Below are 25324 nucleotides of genomic sequence, written 5' to 3' on the forward strand. Positions count from 1 at the left end.
TTACTTTCTGCTGCCTCTCTCCAGAGAATTCTTCAGCAACTCTTCCCACGTTTGCTCCGTTCAGATTTCAGCTGATGTTAGCAAGGGGGAACAGTCAGCATTACCACCAGGATTCGCAGTTCCCTCACCAAGAGATCTTCTGTCTTTAAAAAGGCACTGCCATACAGAGTCACAGATCAGTTGAGGTTGCAAGACACCTCTGGAGATCATCCCATCCAACCCCTGCTCAAGCAGGGTCACCTCAAGCAGGGTGTCCAGGACTGTGTCCACTTGGGTTTTGAACGTCTCCTAGGATGGAGACTCCACGACCTCTCTGGTGGAGTTGACCTGCTTCAGTGTTCAATCGCCCTACAGTAAAACAGATTTTTCTATGTTTAAACAGGATTTCTTCTATTTCAGTTTTTGCTGTCAAGGCCGCTCTGAAGGGCAGCACACTCAACAGGTGCAGTAGCCACTCCTCCCAGCTTTATATCATATAGTCTGTAGACCCCTTCACAATACCTGTAAAACCCTTCACAATTTGCTACCTCGTTACAGCTCTAGCTAATCGAGATACAGAGAGGTCTAACCATTTTTGCATATTATCAGCTGCAAAACAGTGAGATAACTGTAATTAGTAGCAACCTGGTTAGCAGGTTAAATGACAGTATAATTAATGAAGCACAGGTGGGCTTTGTTTCAAATAGGAAAAGCAGCAGATTATATCAAAATGTAAATGCATCTTAAAATACAGTCTCGGTGATAACTTAAAGGTGCTTTTAGAAACACCACCAGACAGAAACAGAAAGGTTTCGCTTGGGCTGAACGACAAATCCTAAAAATAAAACCTGGTCTGAGGTTAAAATGTAAATTGTTGATTAGATCTATTTATTCACACCCTGCAGTGATGGGAGAGACATGCAGCTTAATGTTTCTTCTTTTACTTTGCAGGATCATAGGCACATTCCTGTTATTGCCATTGCCGCTTGCAAGGTCTTTGCAACCCTGGGAGATCTCCAGCAGAAGAACAGAAGAAACACCAAGTGACAGACTGCATACATTAATTCAGTATTCAGATAACATCCTGTTGCAAGTGAATGACCCAAGCAAAACTTCCTGCGGTCTTAAGGAGCAGGCAGAAAATCAGGAAAGAGGAAAAAGAATCTCCGGACTGAAGAAAGATCTTTTGAATCAGAAATGTTATCCTTAATTAGAATTTCCAACACCACCACACTTACCCCTTCCAAAATGTAAACACATAATAAAAATTTAAACTTGAATATAGTGTTGTAAGAGTTCTTGCAATAAATGGGAATTAGTTCTACAAAACATCAAGACAGACCCAAGGAGATTACATTTCATTCCCAAGCTTATGCTGGTAAAGCAGAGCTGGAAAAACAGAGATATATTTATTTTTTAACTCAGAAGCTTCCCTGAGATGCTAAGGAAGCTGTTTCAGTAAAGCAGAGACATTTGTTTCAGTGTGCGTTCAAGTAAGAAAAAATGCAAAACAAGCTTCTAGACCTCGAGAAACATCAAGTAGCTTTTTTAATTTACCTCCCAAATTCATTGTAGATTCTAAAATGAACAGAGGGCACAGATCAGAGAAAATGTCTCACTAAATCAGGACAGCATGATGGATATTCAGAGTTTTCCTCAGAAGAGCAAGGTGCTTTTAAGACAGAACGGAGGAGGCAAGGCACATGGCTCTGAAAAGCGTTTGTGGAAAAAGAAGATCTGTTGCTAGTGTGACCCTATACATAAACATATGGAAAAAATTTAAAAAAAAAAAAAAAAAGCCGCACATGCAGCCCCATCTGAGTAAGAGCACTAATTTGCAGGCGTGAACTGTGAAGGACCAGGACGAAATATTCCTCGCAGAGGCCATTTGACTGTGTGCTGACTGCCTGAAAAAAAAAAAATCTGACTTTGTGCTCACCCACCTAGAATCAGTTTTGTAGAAATTTTAGTAAGCAGGGTCTTAGCCCACGGGGGAGACTGAAGGAAGGAACAGCCAGAGCAAGACCATGGGGGAAAATAATTTCTTCCTAATTATGAAAAAGATAATGCTGTGAAACTGTGTTTTAGTGATGTACATGATCTACACTGAACACCAAAGAAAAGGAGGGTTTAGCTCCCAGAGCCAGGTGTTTTTGTAACAACTGTCAAACACACACCAGGGACCAAACCCACAAGCTCCCAGAGCATATGGCCACATATGTGTCTTGGGAAAAGGGTTCAGAAATGGTCATTCTGGCCACAGGCTGTATGGTACTATAGTTCTGCGTGGGCTAAACAGCACTTCTGCTCCAAGAAACGTTGAGTCAAGGCAGGTAGTCTGGATGCAGAACCAGTGACATTAAAGGGATGGATGTGGAAGGAACTGGAAAGATGGTGCATCCTTTCAGCGATGGGGCAGACCACCTGCCTCCATCATGGCCAACCTCAGCCAGCAAATGAGATAAAACACAGGAGAGCAGTCTGAAAATACAATGTCTGCATTATATCAATAGGTCAAGGATTAATTTGAGATTGCATAATAAAATTGCAAATTTAGGGGAAAAAAAAAAAAATCAACTCTGCAGGAAGGCCTGATCTCCAGAGCTGCCAACCTCTCCAAGAGTGTGTGGTCAAAATATGTACGACAGCAAACCCAGCCCCATGCTCCAGGAGCAGTGCTGCTCTGCTGTCATGCCACAGGCCAGGAAATAATTTCCAAACCAGGAAAATAATTGCTCTTGGAGGCCTCTGTCACCAAAGAAGAGAGAAGGACGGCTTCGGGTAATCAGGAGGTGCTGAGCTCTGCTGGCACAAGGAGCCTTACCCTGCAGCTCAGAGCTCACAGTGTGCAGCAGCAGCTGGATGGCTCACCTGATCTCCAGCATCTGTGATAGTGCTTTGGTGGGAATTCAACGCTTTCCTGGCCACAGGAGCACCCTCCAGGGTTTCGTGTGGGTGGAGGTCCAACCCGTGGCTAAGCAAGCACACATTGCAACGCCTGGAATGCTTGTCCCACAAAAAAAGATCATGCATTTGAAGTGTGAGAGGGTTGCTCTGATTATATTTGGTCAAACCTTCAGAACCATTTAAATGGCTCTGGAACCCAAGCTACACTTTTTGAAAAACACTTTCCCATAATACCCAATGAAAATGTTGGAGCCAAGGTCCTGGTATGGCTTGCTTGCTCTGGAAGGAGGAGGGAAGATACTCAAATTGGAAATTCAAAATAACCAAGGCTGGATCCTCTCCCAAAACATCTTCCAGGAGGAAAAACATTTTTCTTCCAAAGCACTGTTACAAGCTTGAAATAAATGTGCAGACTGTTAGATAAAGACAGAGATAAAAATAGGCCTGTTATTAAATACCTCTTCTTTAATGAGGTTCATCCTTCTAAACAGTCACATGAAGGTTATTAAAGTTATTGCAGAAAATATAGCATGCTTGCACATAAAAATCATAGCAAGATATTCCTCATCACCCAGCGAACATTTAAGCATCTCTCAGCAGCTCACATGCTCACAGCATCCCTGGCTTGGCAGAAAGAAGATAAAAGAGAGGAATAAGAGATGTCTTCTCTGGGAAACAGTCTCTCTTCTTTCAAAGCACTTTTTCCCCTCCAAACAATGTAAATTTAACCATGTAAATGATTCCCACTGCTTATGTCTACTGCTACACAGCTGATACACTTATTCCCTTCGCTAATGCTACAACTATAGTAACACCAGTCAGAGCATCATTAAAGCTAAGTTTGAAAATATTTTGAAAAATGCAGCCTAACTTCCTCCTGTTGCACGAAAAAAGCCAATTGACTCTCAAACACCTCCATCACCTGGTTTATAACCACTTTAAATTAACCCGTAACACACTGCGGAGCATGAAGTCATACATGCAGCTAGCAGGAGCCACGGTTTGTCTCGTGAAAATACATCATTACACCCTTGTTTCAGTTATGCCCAACATCCAAGCCCATGTCTATGTGTTAAAGAAGCTGCAAACTTTTATCTCAGCTGCTCAGAAGTGTAATTAATTTTTGTCAGTACGTGCATCACTGCAGAAGACTTTTATAACCAGCTTGTTTAATGAAACCAGTAACACCATGGCCAGTAAGGGAAAGTATTCACCCTGACAAACTGAAAACCCATCTCAGCCCCACTCTGCTCCTAAACCTGAGCAATCTGGGTCGTAAATTTAGAGTTTTTTCTCATGAACACTGGTGCTGCCAGGATACCGGCAGTTCTTGAAATGACAGAAGACAACAGAAGTTTTCTCTGCATTTGGGGGGAAAAAAAAAAATTGGCTTCCAGTTCATTTTACAAATACTGAACCCAATACCCTCACGGATGTTCTGGGAAAACAATGGCTGCAAAACCTCCCAGGTCACGAAGAAGCAGATAGAAAACACAGGGAACAACCCTGAGTCAGACCAGCACCTGGCCACACTGAACATGTCCCACTGAGTGGCACCTGGCCGCCTATCCCGCTACTCCGAGAAGTGCTGCGCTGGGGCTGGGCACAGCCACCAACCCCTGCAGTTCCACATAATTAAAACCTGCAAGTTAAGTGTAGTGACATGCAACAGTCCATTTCTGCCCAGTTCCCAGGAATGATTTAGTACCAGGAGCTATACAGTTCTGAGGTCTTACATTATCAAAATTTAAATATCTATATACTGCATATACAACATGCTACAAAATATATAATCAAAATCGCATTACTACACTCAAATTAGAGGTGCAGAGTGTTTTTTATAAAGTGGGAGGGGTTTTTTTATTATTTTAATGTGCACGTTCAGTTACTGGCCTATAAATTTCTGTTATTTGCTACCGTTTCCCATTTCTTAGTGTGAACGACAAAGGCTCTGCAGGTCTGACCTCTCCTGGAAAAAGTCAGCTTTGTGCCCAAGGACCCAGTCCACTAACATTCATGATTTGTTTCATGAGTGTTTCAACTACACAGGTCCGAGGCTACAACGCTCCCAGCATCACCTACACCAGCATCTCATCAGGATGCTGGCAGCAGCTCCTGGCAGCTCACCATGCTGGGGACAGCCAGCCCACACCTGCCTCACAGCCAGGACGCCGGACTGCTCACTGTGCAGCGCTGCAAGCCGTTGTCTGCACATTGAAGAGACGGCTTGACAAGGACCAGGTGTGCATCCCTGGTGGGTGCCCTCCAACTCCCCAGCTCAGGGAACCTGCCAGTAAAGAAAATCCAAGTGGATAATGCAGAGCAAGGCTGGAGACAGGTAACTGCACTGCCCTCATCTGCATAGCTGAGCCAGAGGGAAAGATGCTCGTACAGACAATATCTCCATGTCCAAGAGTTGGCATCCTTCAAACACACCCTACTCAAATAGCTGTTTGAGATGCCGCCTGTCTGCACGCTGTCCGAGCGTCTCTTGAGCAGTCCCAATCCTGCCCTCTTACCAACAACAAGCAGGGACACTGTTATCCCTCTTACACAGAGAGGACTAAGGCACAGAGACTCTGCTTTACTTGACATGCCTGCCCTCCAGTGCCCCACACCAGAGCCAGAAGTGGCACATGGAGCTTCAGCCCTGGCACTTTTGCCAGAGAAGGCTTTCAGTGTAAGGAGGAATTAAGCACAAGCCAGCGTTAGAGAGACGATGCATCCTGTGATGTGAAAGTGAGAAGTCAAGGAAACCCCACAAGGATGGGGAAGCTGAGAGAGGAGACCATGAAGGCATGTGGTAATAAAAAGAAGGACAGGCACAAGATACATTTAAGATATCAAAAGCCTCGTATGCAAGAGGTCAGATGGAAAACAAGCAGAGGAAGAGCTACTACTGGCCATAATTCTACCTCCAAGCACTGAACATTTGCAATTGCTCTTGAGACTGCCTGGGCTTTCCTACCTGCTGTAATCACCCTGCAGCTCTCCCTGTTGCTGGCCAGAGAAAATTATAACAACTCCACAGTCGAGATTTTCCCCCTCTGCACATCAGTAACAAGTTATTTTATAAAAAGACCTGGAAAAGAAGCATTTCATCTAGTATAAATGAGGTTTTTAAATCCCATTTGCCTTCCCTCTTCATGCAAAGCTGTGCTGATCTTATGAGGCTCCTATTTCCTGGATTACACGTGTCAAGCTTTGCAAAAACGAGCATACCCTGGTGGTTTAACGCCATATTTCACAGCCCTCTCTCAACCATGCTGACATAAATATTTCAGAGACCTGCACACAACTGTTTGAGTTAGGTCTAGGTCACCAAGAAGCCAATGGTTCGGACAGATTCATTAATTCAGCAAAACACTTAGCAGGAGCCAGTGTAGCTCAGGAGATCCCAGTGAACAGCAGGAGCAAGATACCCACCAACAAGGTGTAAGGAAATCCTCGCCAGTCACCACGTCACCCACACGGGCTGTGGGACAGGCCCTGGCATGGGACTCTTGAGCCAAAGGGATCCTTCCTGCCACTACCTTCTCCTCCCCGCTTTAAAAACCTCTTCTTAGCTTATCGCAGTGCTGGCTCATTCAGCCACTGAAATCTCCTGAAAGACAAAGACTGGCAATGAAACTGGACTGAATTATTCCCCATTCTGAGTCCTATTCTTTCCAAAACCACAGCAAGTCCTTCAAAGCAGCTTCTGAAATTACCTCCCCAGCGTGAACACTTTCTTTGAGAAGAAAAAACACGTGTTTTCATATGTGTAAAACCTTGTTTGTGCAGTAAATGAGACAGGGAAGACCTGAGACAAGTATGAACAGCAAAGACAGCTACTGACAGAGAAAGCAGCCTGAGGATTCTTGGAAGTTACAGCCATGGATATTTAAATGCTAAGCAATGTATCATCAGCTCCCTGCTGAATGTAAGATGGTTTCATCTTTGCAGAAGCAGCAACAAGAGCATGCTCACGTCAACTTTGCTCTGGCAGTTTGATCAACAGCAGCAGTCATGTCTTCTTATTTTTTAACTGCAATATAATTAGGCACTTAGGAAAATTACTCTGAACAGTACAAATGCTATAGAGTAACTGCAGGTATCAGCACAGAGCTCTGCAAGCAAGAAGTTTAACCACAGCTAAAGGTACAGGCCAGCCGAGCTCCTGTAACACATGCTCTGCCTCACTAGGTACTGAGACATGCTATCCAAACCTGAGAGGAGATCCAATGGTGCAACATTTCAATTGCCAATGCAAGATTTTGCTCCATTTCTCCAGTCTGCAGGGAGCTGCTCTGGACCAAAGGAAACCTTTCTGTGCCCCACTGTTGCCTCCTCTCAAGTGGAAAGCATGCAGAGTAGACTGTAAATATTTTGATATTTTGGGCAGATGAGGTTCTCACTTGGTCCATCTGGATTTGGAAACTGGACACGTTAATTGCCAACTTCAAACTGTCAGCTGAGAAACCTGCCAGCAAGTTTCTGCCACATCAGGAACTAGGTAAATGCTGCTGCCACAGAGGTGGACAGAGCCCATCTGCAGAGCAGCATGGGCTCCCTGCAGTGCTGGTCACTGCTGAGGAGATAATTAACACCCTTTTTTTTTCCCAGTTAAACCCTTGCCTCTTATATCCTTTTTCTTAATCTTCACAGCAATGTCTTCCCAGAGGAGCTACTTCTGACCATAATGTCAGGTGGAAAATCTGCTGGTCAGTGATATGACTAGCTGGTCAGAGCAATCAAACTTTCAATCATCATCAGGAATGCTAAACAAAATAGTAACAAAAGTTACAACAAATAACAAAAGTAGGTAATTCCCAGGAAATGAAGCATTCATGTGCTCTAGGATGTTGTGTGGCAGATTTGAGGTCACCTGAAAACATGGAAGAAATGCTTTTATATAAAGAACCCCCAAGAAAACTGTCAAACTGGTGGAGAAGACCATCAGCACCATTCAATCTTTCCATTCATCTCTGCCATCCCAAAGACTAAGGATCAGCCTTTGGTTGCCATAACCATCTGGCGAGATCACCTTGAAAAGTGGTAGGGTGTTTCTGTGTGCTGACAGACTCACCTCCATGCACTTGACAGAGCAGCAACAAAAGCAAGTCACCACCTCTGCTACATTTCTCTGAGATCTTCCAACTCACAAGAGTACTATCACCTGGTAAAAGTGCATTCATAAAGGAAAAAGACATCAGAGGAAGCACAACTTCAGAAAAATTCTGTGTCTGTGGTGGAACAGTTACCTGACCACAATAAGTGATCTGACCACGGGTGTGAACATCCATTTTGAGGACATTGCAATCCTACTCATTAAAACCCACACAGCCTGCAAGTTCCTATGGATGCTAACCAAGAACAGAACAAAAAGCCCCAGAGATGTCTTCACCGTTTCCTCAGACAACACCAAAAGAAGTAAAATAATAGAGGTGCTGGACAGCTTTCCAAGGCGCACGTGTCCTTTCTGTCTAACCCAGCTGCGCCTGGTGCATTATTTAGTGCCAAGTGAGAAAGAAGCAATACCTAACAAAGTGTTAAAGGACTTTGTGAAGTTTCACCAACCTTTCCACAGCCCATCAGCTTCCCAGCTAGCTGGCAGAAGAGACAACTGATCTCCTTGCTTCCAGATTACAGGCAGCAGAGCTCTTAGGGTAACTGTCTCTCTGTGTTTGCATCCAGCTACCTCCAGCAGCTTGAAGCGTGCTCAAAGTGCAAGAAAGCACTTGATCAAAATCCAGCTCACATTGTAGGCAGCGAGGGAACAACCGCACAAAGCAGTGTTACATATACAATAACAATTGAATTTGGTGGAGGGATTTGACAGGTTACAGGTTGATGACACTGCTGCAGTCTCGACGGAAACATGGTTTGATGCAATTAGCAATAGAGCAAAACTGGAAATACATGCATAAAAGATGAGCAACTGCAGAACTGGACAGAAGCATAAAAATCCCGTGTTGAGCTCAGAACAGGAACAAGATGAAACAGGAGCACGACGGGGAGAAACGCAACTCTGAGCTCCCTTCCACTATTCAAAATTGAAGATCCAGACTTTAAATCAAAACATTTGCTTCCTCCGGAGAGACTGGCCCCTTTGCTGCAGGAATACAACAGAAGACAGCGTGGGGGCATCCTGGAGAGGCAGGCAGCAGAAAGTAAACTTCTGAGCACTGTGCTGCGGTTCACTTTGGCCTGTGCTGAGCACACACCAGCCAGGACTCTGCTTGGCTACAAGCGAGTGAAATCACATCAGAGAACATTGGAAGATGCAGAACCACCAGATTAGACATACTGCCAATGTGTGTGCCTCTGCTAAAGGACTGAAAGACACATCCCTCGTGCAGCCATGCTGGCTGCTTCCCTTGTCCTGTGGGTCAATTCCCTTCCCAGCACAGACCTGTGCTAGCAAGGGGGAAACCCTCGAGCTCAGAGGACACAGGAACGGGTTCGTGGTGGTAGCAGGTTCCCCAGCCTTGCTTCAGGTAATACACATGCTAAAAGTGCGAGTCACAGTCTACACACAAGGTTTCGCTACAGAGAAACCCACAGGGGACAAAAACCCAGGCTGACAGGGGGAGACCAAAGATGACTCCTCTTTCTGACATGTCTCTACCCAAATCTGCACGTACACCTGAAATGAGAATCCGTACTGGCTAGACGATGAGGCAGGCCACCACTTAAGCCTTTTACAAGAGTAATTTAAATTCTTCTCCTCTGCGAATGCTAACAAGCTCCCTACTTCCACAAGCCCTTCACTGCACAGGCCCAGCCTGGAACTGCTACAAAAATAAAGCAGAACAAAACACCTGAGCAATAGAGAAGGTGCTTCTGAACAAAACTGGCAACGACGTTTATAGTGACTGCAAGCATATACATATTCTGCTTCAACAAGGGTGGTGGGGATGCACCAGTCTGAATACTGAACAGGGACAGCACATGCCTTCCATACATAATGGTACCAAAATGGAATACAAGTATATACTGGGGCTTTTGCTAGACATTCATGTTATACAAAGATTTACATTTGGAACAGTTGTTCTGCTATATCTGGCAGAAATTTCAAGACAAATGGATCCCATATTTATTCATTCAATGATAACTGAGCACAGGATAAAGCTCTTTTAAATTCAAAGCACTTTATAAAAATTAATTACTACTTAGTTCACCCTTGTGAGGTGGGAAGGTATTACACCTGCATATACATGAGGACACCAAAGCACAAGTGGATTAAATACCTTGTTCAAGACCTCAGAGGCAGGCTTACTGATCATCCTAATTGCTGAAATAAGTGTGCATACATGCATCTGTGTGTGTGTTTAAATGGGCTTATCCTCTCCAGAGCCATTCCCAGCGCATGGGTTTTTGCAGTGAAGCCAGCCTACTCAGTTGGTGTCTTCTCACCATACGTGTCCCATACATGTCTAATAAAAGATACCAGCCCAAAAACAAGGGAAGAGGTTTTTTTTGTGGCATGTATAGATAGGGATAAGAGCTGGATTTCAAACACCCAAGGAACAGAAAACCTATTGTTAAAAAGCTGTGTAGTGTTACATTGATGGTTCTTAATCAGATTGCCACTGAGCAGCATTTCACCAGCCCACACTGGAGCACAGCAGACCTGGGATACCACATGCCAACAAACGTTATAAAATCTGTCCCTTGACAAGCGTACAAAGAGAGAAAGGGCTTCTGAGCTAGTGAGAGAGACACATCACCACCTACAACGTGAATGGCAGCCCACTCGACCTGCTCCAGTGAACTGAGAACACTTTAGCAACCGCTCCCATTGCCAGCCAGTTCTGTGATGGTCTCTTGTCCCTGTATTGGGTCATTGGGTCCATACCTCTTTGTCTGAACACCAGCAAAAGAATACATCGTCATGGGAACAAACAGGTATTTTGAGTTTCTGCAAGGTTTCTGTCAGTGCTGTCAGGTGGGGTTTCAGAGGGATGCTATAATTAGTCATCAGCATGTTACCTGGACGGATGGTTTGCCACTGATGTGTGGGGTAAAACACTTCCAGGTCTTCAGGATCAGCATCATCTTCTGTTATCGGCTCTTTCCCACTGTCATCTTTTATGTCGCTCTCTTCTATTTTTGTAAGGGCAAACTCCTTTCGGATAGAAAAGATTCAGCTCATTAGCAATTGCATCTGAGTAATTTAGTGCCGGCTGAGAATACAAAATTTTTTCCCGCGCCAGCAGATTTTTTTTTTGACATCCAAGATTCTTTCCACATGGTTAAATTTAGATTTAAAGTATATTAAAGGTTAAACATGCATAAGTAGCATGACATTTGTGCTGAACAAAGCAACGCAGCTTATTTCCTATTCCAATGCAGGCTGCAGGTTTAAAACAAGCTTTCACAGAGCCTCACCTATATTACAGTCAGAACCAGGAGCCCTGACTATTACTAGGGTTGTGTAACATTGTAAGACCCCGTTTTCCCTTTTCTAAAAATATGTCAAACTTTTAACTTTTTCAGCTGAAATTTTCCACGCAAGTGGAATGCCTCAAGCGTTGGGGTTTTTTTTTTTCTTAAATGCACTTATTTCAGGCTTGGAGAAGATTTCAGCTAAAATAGTTCAGCTATTTCCAAAATAGGACACAGGGAAAACACACCGAATTGCCCACATGATAAAAAAGCGAGCATCCTTTTCTCCACCCGTTCCCAGTGTCCTCCAAGTCTTTTAAAACAATGAGGCAGCAATTTAATCACCACCTACGTTGTAAGTGCAGCACGTGAATGGCAGAGGTGTGGTAGATCAGCTAGCACGAGTGGTATGACGTTACGCAAAGGAAAAAACAAGGATGAAAAGCAGGAAAAAAAACCCTTGCTGTGAGGGAAACCTCACTGTTCAGTGGAAAGTCTCCCTAGGGAGCTGGTGGGAGTCATGTAAAACTGCAACAGATAAAATTATTGAGAGCGCATAGTAAGTAACGACCTCATACTATCTTACACCCGGCTATTAACTGCTCGGGAAGCAGGTCTTTGCTACTCTGGTTTTCACAGGAACAGATAAGCTAGTCCAGGCTAATCATCCAGACAGCTCAGTTTCTGTTGCAGGGAGTATTATCAGCTTCTGATATCGCCAAGAACGCCACCACTGAATCATTTCAAATAACCAGCCTATAGTGAAAGATTGTTCCTCATTGTTGGCAATTAGAATAAGAGTTACAGCTCACTTCATGAAGTGTGTTGATATTAATCCTTAGAATGTTTTCATAGGGAAAAAGAAGTCGTCAATTAAGAGGTTAATGAGAAATTTTAGGCCATGTTCTGCCTTCACTGCTTCCACTTCTTGGAAAAAATGCATGCATATTTCCTGGCAGAATCTGGGTGCTTTCCATATAAATATCCGTTACCCAGCCTAGGAGAGTGTTTTCTGAGCAAGAGAAATGTCAGCCTGAGCAAAACACGTACAATTAGCAACGACAGTGGCAACACATGAAGATAGTTGACAAACCTATAGAATGTTTTTATTTTATCTGTCAAAAGGGACTGAAATTTCGGAAATACACTGGAAAGCAGAGCTTAACTCCTGCTTTCGTGTAGTGCATCAGAGGCTTGAAATTGTTAAAATTATGACAAATGGTTAAAGCCCAGTAACAATCATAAACATAAAAAGCCAGGTTCTGCAGATGAAAATCAATGTTAACATTTTCTGAGCCAAGACTCAACAGGACTAAAATAAATGAGTCAGAGCAGTTATTACTTAGCTTATTTACGCTGCTATATTATTATCCAAGAGGGACTTAACGATACAGGCTATTGTAAATTTACCAACAGGCCTCTGAGTGTTGTATCTGTTGAAACACATAATGGAGACAGCTGATGTTTACTGGCTCTGCTTAAGAGAAGTGTCTAAATGTTCAGTAAGGGTAAAAGGATGTGACTTGGTTCACTTAAATGTTAATGCCACTGCTTGGCCTGCAGTTGCTTTGCAATACCCCATTTTCATTAGTATTTCTGGCAAAAACGGGCAACAACACACAAGCAATTCTTCATTTATGCAGAAATTAGGTAGAAACCTTTTCAGTTTGTTTTCATAATTAAGACAGTAGAAAGAACGAACAATGGAAATTTCCTTAAAGGCAAAAAGCCTCCTTGCTTTATCAGTCTGAAATCAACTGCAATAAGCTGAAAAGCCTCAGCAGGGAGGCTTTGAGACAATCTGCAGTCTGTTTGCAATAAAGGAGGGGCATGGCCACCATGGAGCGCTGTAGCGGGAGTGCAGGAAAAGGTGATGGGAGAGTTAACCACACATTGCATCAATCCTGTCTGAACTTCGGTGTCAGGCTGCCTGTCAATTCAGGCAGGTATCACTGGGTGGCTGTCCCAGTGCTCGTTCTTCAGCTGGGATGACTGTGCTCTATCTCCAGCCTCTTCCCCTCCCTCCCTGAAATAAAGACAAATTATTTCACTGTTACATGACTCCAGGTGGGCCCAAGGCACTGGTCTACAGTGCTTATATTGTCACCTGTCCCTTGTATTTGCTCTGGGTAATAGCACAGTCCCCAGACAGTTGCATCACACAACCAACAGAGCAGCAAGCTGCAATGCAAAGGCAGGAGCGAGTGCCCAGGGACGTGGCATCCAGTGATCCCCTACTCCAGTTTTGCTGGGGGACCCCCTGTTTTAAGCCACAGCATTAAGTAAACTAAAAAACCACCACTCTTTACCGCTCAAGCTTTCTCAAGGAAGCTTTCCAGATCTGCTAATTTAGGGGGGCCTAGCACCTGGGGCTTAGCAGCAGAATCCAATCCAGGGGAGTTTTGCACACCTGTACAGTGCAAAGGGACAGACAGCAACCACTCACCTCAACTGCAGCTTCAGAACAACACTGCAAGTACCAAAATCCATGCACATGCAAGGACCTGAGAGGGTGCTCTTCCAAGCCTGACTCACTTGCGGTGACTCAAGAGAGGCACAGTTAGGAACATAACTGAGGCCACCTCTTCCCATCTTCTTGCCACTAGACCGCATAATTAGCTTTGCCTCTTGCCACAGTGGGAACGTGTGACAACTCCAAATAGAAAAAGTGACATCTGGCAAACAAGAGAGCTGCCCAAATTGCACTGTGCCTGTTGCAAACCCTCTGGATTGAGCATATACTGGATTTCCTGGGGTGAGGCAAGCGGTCTCAAGAAAGAAGCCCTTCTGAAATGTTATTGAAGGCCCACTGTCAAGGAGAGGTGATTCACCAACTGCTGCTACATTCTACTTGGTCCTACAGAGGGATCAGGTAAGGCTGTCGCCCCACCAGAGACTCCGGTGGCTGGACAGCCCTTTGCGAGTGAAGCTTTCAGCCAGAGCAGCCAACACTTACAGGAGCTCTGTTGCTTAGGCTTGACTGGGAAAACACCACAGAAACCACCAAGACCAGCAGGTTGACTTTGGCAGCAGTGGAGAGGAGACTGGCCCAGTGAGACATTGCCATCAGCCTGAAATGCAAAGGAAAACAAAACGAACAATATTTTAGTCCACGTTTTCACAGGTTTCAGCATTCTTTACACGACATTTTGCAACGCAGCACGGGTTCAGGGGTGCGACACCACAGGAAACAGAACACCTCGAGGTGTTAGTGCATGGGTCTCATCAGGGGCAGCCAATAGCAAGAGGTACCGATTTTACTGCTAATGGAGTTTATGACAAGGAATGACAAAAGTAGCTTATATTGACCCCACAGGAGCTTATATCTCTCCTGGAAAATACAGAGAGACCAGCAAGTCTTGTTTAAAATCACTGTGTTAGTGCCATGGATGACAGCTACAGGGAAAAATAAAAATCAGTGCAATCCTGCAAAGGCTTTTTATGCCTTTGCCTCATTTTAAGCACAGAAGTAGCTGCATTAATTCAAATTAAACAAAACTACCAGCCATCAAAGGATCAGGAGTTTATCTAAACCCATATGTAGGTTTTTCTTGAGGAAAACAACATTTTGCAGAGGTCAACAAGGTGTACTTGGTGGTTCCTACAGCACAAGGCTTTCCCTGCTGCTCAAAGTGCCAGCTCACTCAAACTGTGAGCCCAGGAGCCGGCTCTGCCTATGCTTGCAGTGGACCATGAAGCAGTCCCGTGGCATACAGCTGCCCTGACTGACTACAGACCACGTATTGAACTCGAGAAGGGCGGGGTGGGGGAAAGAAGGGTTCTCCTCTTGTGGCTGCCAGTCACCCTGGTACAGAGCTCATGTCCTCACCGCTACATGTGTAACCATGCTCACGCACACGCATGGCCCCACTGCCTCGCAACACGAGGCTTTAAATCCACCTACAGCATTCGGCTCACTACTACTTCTCATACTGGGGTAGGGAACAGAGCAGCCTGCCAGCACACAGGCTGAAGAAGTATTTCCTTTGATTGGCTCTAAATTTACACGCTGCTAAATTAAACTAAATGAGGTCTTTTGAAAGAAGATGGGACTGATTAGTTCCGTTCTAACACTCCTTCATTACTCATCCCTCCATCAAGTCTGTTCCTACTCCTATCCAGGTTTTAAAGAATCTCCTCCCATACATGCAGTCCTAAATATCTTTCTGTCTCTGTCGTCCATCAGGATTGCACATCAAACGCAGACTTCCTTCCTTCCTTGAAGCAACCATCTCCTATTCCACGAAGCAGAAAATATGCTCACAGGCGCACCCCACCACCAACTCCTGCCACCAAAGGACCTCTCCCCACAAAAAACTTCAGGGACATGGAGGGAGTGGAGTCGTCTCCTTCCCCTCCTTTACTGCTATCTTGTCTCCCCACTCCATTACATTACTTCTTCCTCTTCCTGCTTGGTTTTTGTTTTAGCCAAAAAAAGAAAAGGTAAAACACTGCATCATGCTGGTCAGTGGTGGACATCTATGAAAAAGCAGCAGAGCAGGGAGCACAAATAGTAATACATCTGATGCACTTCTGCATCTTCCAGAAGCTCCTGACCCAGGGTCTTCCTGAACAGCAGCCTCTATATTTGAACTCAAATCCAGATCAACCGGATTTTTGTTTTTCCCATTAATTGCTTTTGGAGCAGATCTGGACTTCTGACACCCACAGCAACTCAGCAATGAGTTCCACCATTTAATTCACACCATGCATGAAAGTACCACCTTGTGTTTCTGACCTGATGCTTGATATCCTCCTTCGATGTCCTCCTCTTTTCTAAAGGGTCAAAGGACCACCTCAAGGACCCACGAGCCCTTACTAAACTACAAACAGAGTAGAAGCAAAGCTCTCCATTTTCAGAAAACAGGCAAAGACAGCCTGTGACCAAAGCTTCCATCTCTGTCTTGGGTCACTGCCAAGTGCAACCAGGCTACAACTAACACCCACGTTCCTGAGCTGGAAAACCCAGAGCAGAGTTCATGGGCTCAAACTCCACCTGCTCCCAGAAGATCAGCGTATCCTTCTGGCCAGTGCCACAGTCAGGACCTCAATCTGAGACTGACCAAGACATACAGACCTCCCCTCAACTCACCTTGGAATAAACTGCTGCTTTTTACAGCAGAAACAGTTTTTTGGGTTTTGGTTTGGTTTTTTTTTTAGTTATAAAACAAGCGACAAAACTGGGATAATGAAAAATAGATGTATCCCTAAAACTCTACCTGCAAGCCTGGAAATAAAAAGAGAAAAGAAGAAAAAGAAATTCAACAAAGCAGTGGCTGAAAGAAAATGCACACTCCCGTAAAAATAGAGCTCACGTGTACCAAGAAGGCTGGTAGCAAATGACAGTACAGCCTCTTTAAAGCCTACAAACTCATGCCTGCCTGGAAGATGACATCTGCACAACAATTAGCAGTTTGCTTAGGTCCCAGGTAGGCAGGAGGAACTAACATGTGAAACACGGGGGTTTGAAGCTCCTGGAGAGAAGTCTGCACAGGCTGACATCTCATTACAAGACAGACGCACGCAGAGGGCATGAGAGGATTTCCAAACCAAATGTTATGTGGATACAATGCATTTTTAGAACTGACCCTTGCAGCTCACAAAGCAGAAAGGGTGGTAGCTGTGATCCCACCTGTATGGGGAGCATTTGCTCTTATTTAGGAACATTATTTTGGATCCAGCAGCACCCATGTACAGCTGCAGCCAGTCAGCACCAGAACCACTACAGGAGGACCACAAACTCCCCTTACGTGGAGCAGGGTGTTGGTTTTTTTCCCAATAATCCTCTTATGTCAAAGAAAATCAGGTACTAGGGAATGAGCAAAGGGTCACACTCAAAGAAGCCTCTGTTCCTGGGGCAGTCCTCCTGTCAGAGCAGGCAATGTTCTGGGCTTCGCAGTGCAGGGAGGTTCTGCTCCGCAGCTCCAGGAAATCCTGTCTGCACCAGTAGCCACAGAAACAATAGCATTGCCATTACACTCTCTATTAGCAGGGACATTTTTACTGATTTTACTAGCTGCGCATCAATAAATGCTGCACAGCCCTGTGAATAAGTTTGCTGTAGTCATAGGTGACAGTTCAAAGCAAGTCAGTATGAGGAACATATTTCATTAATGCCTTCCACTGCTGGGAACACACCACTCTTTCATGTCCTAACTCAAAGCCCACGCTGCGTATACTATGCCACTCCAATAAATCCATCTGAAGCCTCATCTGAATTCTGATCTGCTGCTTGAGGAGAGCACATGGACATCCCAGAGAGCTCCCCGGCCCCCTTGCCAGGCTCTGTTTTTACAGCCAACTGGAAGCAATAACAATAAGCTAATCCTTGTTCTCATCTAGGGATCGAGGGAGAAGTATGGGAATTATAAGTCTTGCAAAATTGTCTGCAAATTTATTAGTTCAGGCCAGGTATCTGTCCAGCCACCCTTTGTTGAGATGGCTGGTGGTAACAAAAGCATCAACAGCACACTATGTGTCTACGAGCACAAATAATTCACAGACCTCCCCTCCCTGAGCACAGGTCAGCACTGGAGAACAATCAAACAGGGAAAGACATCAAGGAACACAGCCCAAGCATCCTTCAGCTGAACTGGTGGCACGAAGACCTCCAAGCACTCACAGCTTCTTAGGCTGAAGCCAAAGTTTGATGGGCAATAACAGTTAAGGAAACTATTTTAAAGACAGACGTGTAAACTAGGATGTCTGATTGAAGAGGTGCACTCAGGACACATCCTGCAATCAGTGTCGAGATCCCTGTTCAAACACAATGTCATTTTAATGACGCTGGCATCTATGGCTGAGACCGGCATGACATGCTAAGTGATGTGCCATACAACGGAGAAAGAGAAGGAAATTTAGTTGACTGACCTGAAATTTTCTTCCTCTGAGCAATAGGGTCCCCAGGTCTGTAATGAGCACCTGTTTTTGCTGACTTGCTACTGAAGAGCAGACCAGTGTCAGTCAGACAACTTGGGAATGTCCCATAGCCAGCAGTCCCTCCTCCTCCCATGACTGTGCAGCTACACCAACAGGAGAAAGAAGAGGTTTTAATCTGAAATTCAGCCTGTGTGTAAGAGAAGAAACAGCTGGTGGACAAACAGAGGATCACTAGGAGGCCACAGGACACTCTGCCCTTCCCAGTTTCATTACAGTTGGGTCTTCACAACCCTCTGCTTTCAAACAGATGAGCAAGACCAAACTGCAAATAAAATTATCCTCTCTTCTTCCCAGAGGCACAGGGACGCAAAGGCTCCTGTTAAGTACAAACCAAGCTAAGAGAAGCCAGCCTGGAAATACTCATGTTTTGGTGGACACAGGCCCAGATGACCATGTGTCTGCTTAGCAGGTCTCAATCCTGAAGACTTGCCTCAGCTCTCCCTGCCCTCACCGTATGCGGACATTGCACTGTGGCTTCTGGCATGAAGCACAGGATTTCTTGGATTTCCCCTGGAAATGGGAACCATAAGAAGACAACTTGCCCATATTAAAAACCCAATGGCTCTCATAAGAGAGAACACAGGTCTTGTCCTTCCAAACAGGTTTACCTGGAAATGGTTACCTGCAGCACGTTTTAATGTGCAGGATCCAGCAGAAAGATGTGAGCTGATGGGCAAGATGCTGCAAGAACCACAATGAGCTACCAAACCTTGTACAATGTGAGCATTCCCTACTGCCTTCACTAAGAGCAGGACTTGTGAGACTCTGATATCACTTTTCCCCCTTAAAAGACATCTTCATCTTCTTTTCACGCTTTTTCTTCCCCAAGACAAGGCCCAGCAATTAATTGCACTTGCCCTAGGTGCAGTGCCCAGGTAAACTGCTGTGGCTCTGCACAGCTGGCACAGCTGGCAGTGGCTCTGCTCGACAGGCACCTGGGAGACCTCCTGCTCCATACATCTGTCTGAGCTCACTCCTGCCACGGACAGGTCCTGATCAGCAACATTTCCAAAAGGAGGCAGAAGTGAATCTTCCCCTTCATTAAAGCCAATGTTAAAACTACAAAGATCCTGGAAGAGATCTGAATGCACTTGACTGATCAAAGAACTGGATCTGAATAAAAATTAATAATAAAACCAGAATAAAATAATAATAACGAACCTATCTATCACCTTATGCAAAGCAGGAGAAGAGCCCTGAATGGCAAAACCAAACATAACAAGGAGCTTCCTTCAGGGACGCACGTAGTGTTCCTGATGGAGCCCCAATTTGTTTGTCCTCAATTCTCCCAGGACAAACCAGGCAGGAACAGACTTCTCTGGGTACGGACCCGCCACATTCAGCTGGCACAGGCTCTGCACAGCTTCGAGGTGTGACGTTGCATCTGCTTCTGCTGCGCTCAGGATGCTCTCAGCAGCTCTGCTCCTCCTGGTGTCCTGCCATTGGGAAAGCATGCTCATGCCTCCAGCGAGTATCCCCAGCTCCACACAGGAGCTCACTGCACCAAGAGCCCCCAACCCCTGCCGGAGGGTCCCACCTGGGCATGAAGCCCTACGTGTATGGGTGAAAGACAGGACAGTGAGCACCACTTGTTTGCAAACACCCTCAACCCTACCAAGATTTCAGCAGAGAAGGCGCAGCTGCAATACAGACCGTCTCATTGATCCCGCTTATGAAATTGCTTAAAAATCGTTTATTCTTCTTGCTTGCTCCTCATCATTTACTCCTACCAGGACTCTTCTCTGGTGTGTTAAAAACACTCCTACACAAGGGAAAAGTTGTGGGAACACCTTCCCGTATTTGGCTGCCTACAGAGAACCCACGCAGCAGGAGGCCACGCTTTTAGGTTTACAGGAATAAATCATGGCTCGAGCTCTGCTGGTGAGGCACAGCCTGCCCCCAAGCAACAGGCCCTGCTCTGACCTACAGCAGAAGCACCGCTCTGAATTGGGACCAGCATACAGGAAATTCTGACGTGGGACAGTAAGGATGGGGAGGGAGGAGAATAACCATGGCAGAAACGTGTGCTTACAGAGCCTGGCATCTACCGTACAATGATGCAACTTTTATAACCTCCACTAACAAATAATAAAAATAAATATTAATAACCCCTACAGGCTACCTGCTTAGCTAACATCAGTCCCTCTAACAGCAGCTCAGCTACAATACCACCTAACGCTGGTCTTTCCTACAAGCACTGCCAGGTGCCGATGCAAGCGAGAGCAGAGCATGGATGTCTCCAGCGACAGAAGACAGCACAGCAGCACCCGGGCACGGTGAGGGCAGCTCTCAGCACCCGGCAGCTTCACCGGCACCGGCCACGGCTCCGCACAGGGACAGAGGATTGGGTTGTTGAAGGTCATTTACAGACAAACCTGGCATCGCTCCTTCTACCCGACCACAGCAACTCCGACTGTGTTGTTTATACAACCTCACACAGTTTAACATTAAGCATCACTTAGTCTATTAATTAAATTTACTTAATTAATTCCTTCAGAAACCAGTGTTCACAGAAAACACTGCTCTCCAGAGGGCCAGAGCACAGCTTTATACTTTGGTGGTTTGAAATCTGAGCAAGGCTGCCGTCATCCTCTCCACCCACTCATTAGCGGTGATGGCAGAAGGGGCCACTCTCTGCCGTGGCTCAGCAAGATCCCCGATCCCAGGCGCTGCAGCCAGTGTGTCTCCAACAGTCCTCCACGCCAGAGAGCCCTGGGTCCAGCATGGGGGGATCTTCTGCTCCACTCAGGATGGAGCGTACAAAAGCAGAGCATGCCTCAGAGGTCAGAGGACCAAATTTATCATTTATTATTTATAAAAAATGCACCTATCTGAATTTCTGGCAGCTGCTCTCGCAGCACTCTGCGACAGCCTGCACACGCACGCAACATCCTCACTCTGCAGAGCTTTGGGGCTAGCAAGCACGTTCAAGTCCGTACCAGAGCGTGGGCGATGATTTGCACCAGTTTAGGACTCGCCTGGAGATAAGAGATGCACAGGGACCTTCAAGACAAACGTCTTTCTGAAAGCTGCCACACTGCCTGACCTCAACCACGTGAAACAGCTTTCTCCTTCCTCATTGCCTCCCCATCACCCCAAATGCCAGCTGAAAACACGTCTCCTCCTGCCCTGCTCCTATTCCTTTCTCCTGCTCCTTGCTGCAATTTCCCATGTACAGCACATACAATTGAGTGATATTTCCCCCCCCACAAGTATCTATCATTTCCATCAGCCCCTATTTGCAAGGTGATGCCTTGCCTCGGACTAACCTGGGAGTCTGCCAGTGTTCAGTATATTTTTTTTACCCCTTCTGCTTTCCCAAGCTTGGAGAATCTAACAGGAAAGAAAGCACACACCACACTAGCCAGGTCACCGGGCACCCTGATGTCCCACTGCAGTTGGGCCCACAAAGAGCCAAAGATTTAATTGGCATACTCCCAGCCTCTCTGGAAACAGCTTTTTGTATTTTCCAAGTTCCTGCTGTTCACTCATGGCTCTTGCATCAAATAACAACCTCCTTCCCCTGTCAGGTGCCAGCTTCCCTATAAAGAGATTCAATTAAGAGGTTAAAAAACACATGCAAAATTCAAGCTCAGTATTAGAGAAATCCAATGCTGATGTACCAGGCACACAACTCACAGCAGTACCCACACCACGCCGCCTGCCCCAGTACAAGCATCTATCCCCTCTGTCTGTATCTCAGCCTGTCCCCGCCAAGACCCTCGCTGCCAGCTCCAGCTCAGCCCAGAGGTTTCCCGTCGGGATCACCATCTCTCCAAAGCTAAGGACACCCGCTGCCACAGCCCTGCAGAGCAGCTGGTGCAGAGGTGCCCCGACAGCAGGCAAGCAAAGGGCTTCTACAGCAGCCCTATCAATCTGCCAGAAACAGTGAGCTGTGAAGTTTATGAAAAATGCATTTCCTCACCTCTACGGTGCACCGGGTGGCAGTGACAGCTCTTACTCGACGTGACGACCCGCGGGTACAGGTCACAGCAGGGAGCAGGACAGCACGCAGGCAGCAAACGTGTGGCTCGCCTGTCGCGTGCTCTGGCTATGTGGCCAGGATTAATGTGGCGTGGCAGCTCATGGGATTAATTGCACGGGATGCCTGGCTGGACGCCCAGCTCAGAACCTCCCTTGCAAGCGAGTTGGGCTCCCCCACACTTCCAGTTTTATGGCAAGTTCCCAGTTGAAAAGGTGGAGGGCCACTGGGATCCGCCTCATGGGCCAAACACCCCCAGAAGCTGCCAGATCAGCCACTGGCACCAAAACCCAGAATAAAGCCCTAACAAGCCAATTTTAAACCCTCCCCTGAAGGGGAATAAGGAGCTCTCTGGGGATGAATATAACCTATGGCCAAGCAGGTTCCCTCGGGATCACTCCTGGCTTTGCCCTGAATCTCTGCATGAATATGGGCAAGTCGCTCCCCATGCTGGGGCTCAGTTGTTCCACTCTTAACACAGACGCCACAGCTATAACCAAGGCAATCGCGGGGCTCCTTCCACTAATGTCTGCAGTGATATCTTCACGTGCTTGGATGAAAGGCATTATCCAAGTTTGCTTATTCTTTTCACTGCATTAGTACTTTTAAAGTGGTCTCAGTGGTCTTAAGCAATTAAATAAGCCCTGGGACAGTAAGGAGCACAAAGAGACATCCGAGAGACTACTAGTACCATCATCTAGAAATGACTCTCATGATGATTTCCATTCTTCTACCCAGGCATTTCCCACCAAGACTAAAAAGAGAGTCTTGCTCCCCGAGCGTAAGAGCCTCCCCAGTCTGAAACCAAAGCAGAACAGCCAGCCAGCAGCAGGCAGCATTCGTTCAGCAGTTTTTTTCCTAAGGAAATTTAAAATAGCAAAGAGCTCCAAGGGCTGCAATTGCAGAAGTAAATGCAGAGACATGGGGAGCTGAAAGAGAACATAATTCCTTCCCTCTCCTGTTCTTCATCATCTGCCACCTCTACTTTGGGGAATGTTTTTTTGCCTTTTAGAGCTATTTTAGATGTTACTTGTAGCAACATATGGAAAAAACAGTTTGAAATGTGACAGTGCAGCCTCCCTTTAATTAAACAATCCCTCAGGGACCCCATAATTGCTCTGGCCAAGCACAGGTGCTGGACGCTGCATGTCTGCTTCCTCGGGCATGGATGCAGGCCCAAGTCCTCCAGCAGAGGAGGAGGTTTCACAGACCCCTCTGGAGGCCTGACTGCCATTATTAGATGGCCCAGATCATCCACAGGGGCTGTGACCTTCCTGCTGTCGTCCTGCCTTTTGCCTCATCAGCCTCTGCTAAGCAGAGCTTTGATCACCCAAGTGACTCCCAGTTCAGAGATCTTCTTTCCTTTTGCTGCCTAGACATGAAGGATGCTGAGCTGGAGTTCCTTAGCATCTCGGCTTCGGAGGGGCAGACTTTGATGTTGCACAGAGTGCCCGTCACTGCGATTCGTCTGGTCTCTTCAAACAGCAGCAGAGCCACAGCTTGTGATCTGTGCAAAACAGCGTTTTCCTTGGGGAAGAAAAGTCACACTGGCGCTCATCTCCACCTTGTCATGGCAAAACAGGCTGTATTGGTGCTTCAAAGAGTTCTTCAACCTTAAATCCTTACGACATAGTGACAAATCAGGGAACCTGCCTCTACATCTCACGAATCCCAGCAGAGGTTATGAAAAAGCATTTCTGCAAACGTCTTAGCCACCACAGGACCCTGCATGTGCCATCAGAGTCGCACCAGCCTCCACGCTTGAGGGCTGCAAGGTCCGCAGGGCTACTCTCTGCAGGGAAGGCTCAAACAACCACTTCACTACCGACATTTGAACTGTGCCATAAAGTGTGCACAATGAAGGGTCATGGATAGACTCAAAGAATTAGTAAACCTTCCAAGCAGTAGGACTGCTCCTAGTCCACAGGTGCCTCCTGAGCTCCATGACCACGCTCATTGCTCTTCAGAGCCATGGGGTTCACTCAGGAGCAGTACCTTAGCTCCATCCCACTGCCCCTCAGCCACAGGAAAGGCAGGCTCCAGCAGCCCAAAACCTAGGCTGGGGAAGGAGGGGATGCAAACAGACATGCGACCAGGAGTGGTTTTCCTCCACAATTTTCCCTTCCAAGGGACAATGACTGTGTTTGTAACCTCAGCACCTTCCTGTCCAGAATGACAAGACCCACTGTTTCTCATCTGGAGCTTGGACCAACAGCAGGAGACCCAGCCACTTAAAAGGAACATCTTTTTGTTAGAGAATACCCTACAAAGAGCCATTTTGTGGACTGGTATATCTCAGTAGCCGAGCAGCACCAGTCCACAAAGGGTCCTTTCTTTGGCAGTCCTGGCTGTCACTGCATCTGCTGCCTCTGCCACACACCCACAGGCAGTGGGAAGCAGCAGCCAAAGGATACAGTGATTTTCGCTCTCCGTTTCTTGGCCTTGGCTGTACTTGCAAAGCCAAGGAGGACTCTCAAAATCTCCCTGCCTGCTGTAAGAGCTAACAGCAGGCTGTTAGCCACTCATACTCTTTAAGCTCTGATGAAAAAATGCATCTGCAGCACCTTTCTCTCTGCTGTGAGACAGCAGAACATCCTGAGCAGCTTCCTCTACATGCTGGTGGTGCTACAGCCTCATCTTGCCACATCTGGTGGGGAGATGGCAAATCCATCACAGGACTGCCAGGCCACATTTGTACAGAGGGAGCTTCTCCCATAAAGACCAGAGACTTCAGCTGCTCCCTCCTGCAAGCAGATTTTATCACATGATGGACAAACTATTCTGCAGAGCTTCTGCATCAGCTGCCATCTAAATAAAGCTGTGATGTGAATCAAGGCTGTTTCAATGACAGCCTCTACAGTGACTTCCAGTGACCACAGACGTCACACGTCGAGACAAGTTTTGGCACCGACCCTGATCCAGGGAGTGAGAAATCTCAGTGCACCCAGAACCAGGCAGGGACAGTTACTCACATGTAGAAGGGTTTGCAGCATCAGGGTCAGACCACATATTTTTTCTGAGGCAAGGACCCTGTCATTTATGCATTAAATGGCACATTTATTCTGCTAGTCATGAAGGAATAATAATTACAGTGGCCTCCAGTCTCCAGCTCTTTCAGTCTGTACTTAAAGAAAGAGCAAAAAAGGA

General features: G+C 46.2%; 1 protein-coding gene across 2 annotated transcripts in view; it reads right to left on the reverse strand.

Annotated features, from left to right (window-relative positions):
- SIL1 (SIL1 nucleotide exchange factor) overlaps positions 1-25324 on the reverse strand; it is a 95607-nt gene that overhangs the window by 62050 nt on the left and 8233 nt on the right. Inside the window, exons 1-3 of one of the 2 annotated variants that reach the window (XM_010579163.1) lie at positions 18127-18260; positions 14213-14327; positions 10861-10996 (exon numbers count right to left, since the gene is read on the reverse strand). In XM_010579163.1, the coding sequence (XP_010577465.1) occupies positions 10861-10996; positions 14213-14323 (247 nt within the window). In that variant the 5' untranslated portion in view covers positions 14324-14327; positions 18127-18260. Of the gene's footprint in view, positions 1-10860; positions 10997-14212; positions 14328-18126; positions 18261-25324 lie in introns of those variants that run through there. The other variant, XM_010579162.1, reaches the window with a different exon arrangement.

Source organism: Haliaeetus leucocephalus, unplaced genomic scaffold (genome assembly GCF_000737465.1).
Source record: "Haliaeetus leucocephalus isolate CR32 unplaced genomic scaffold, Haliaeetus_leucocephalus-4.0 Scaffold656, whole genome shotgun sequence".
NCBI lineage: Eukaryota > Metazoa > Chordata > Aves > Accipitriformes > Accipitridae > Haliaeetus > Haliaeetus leucocephalus.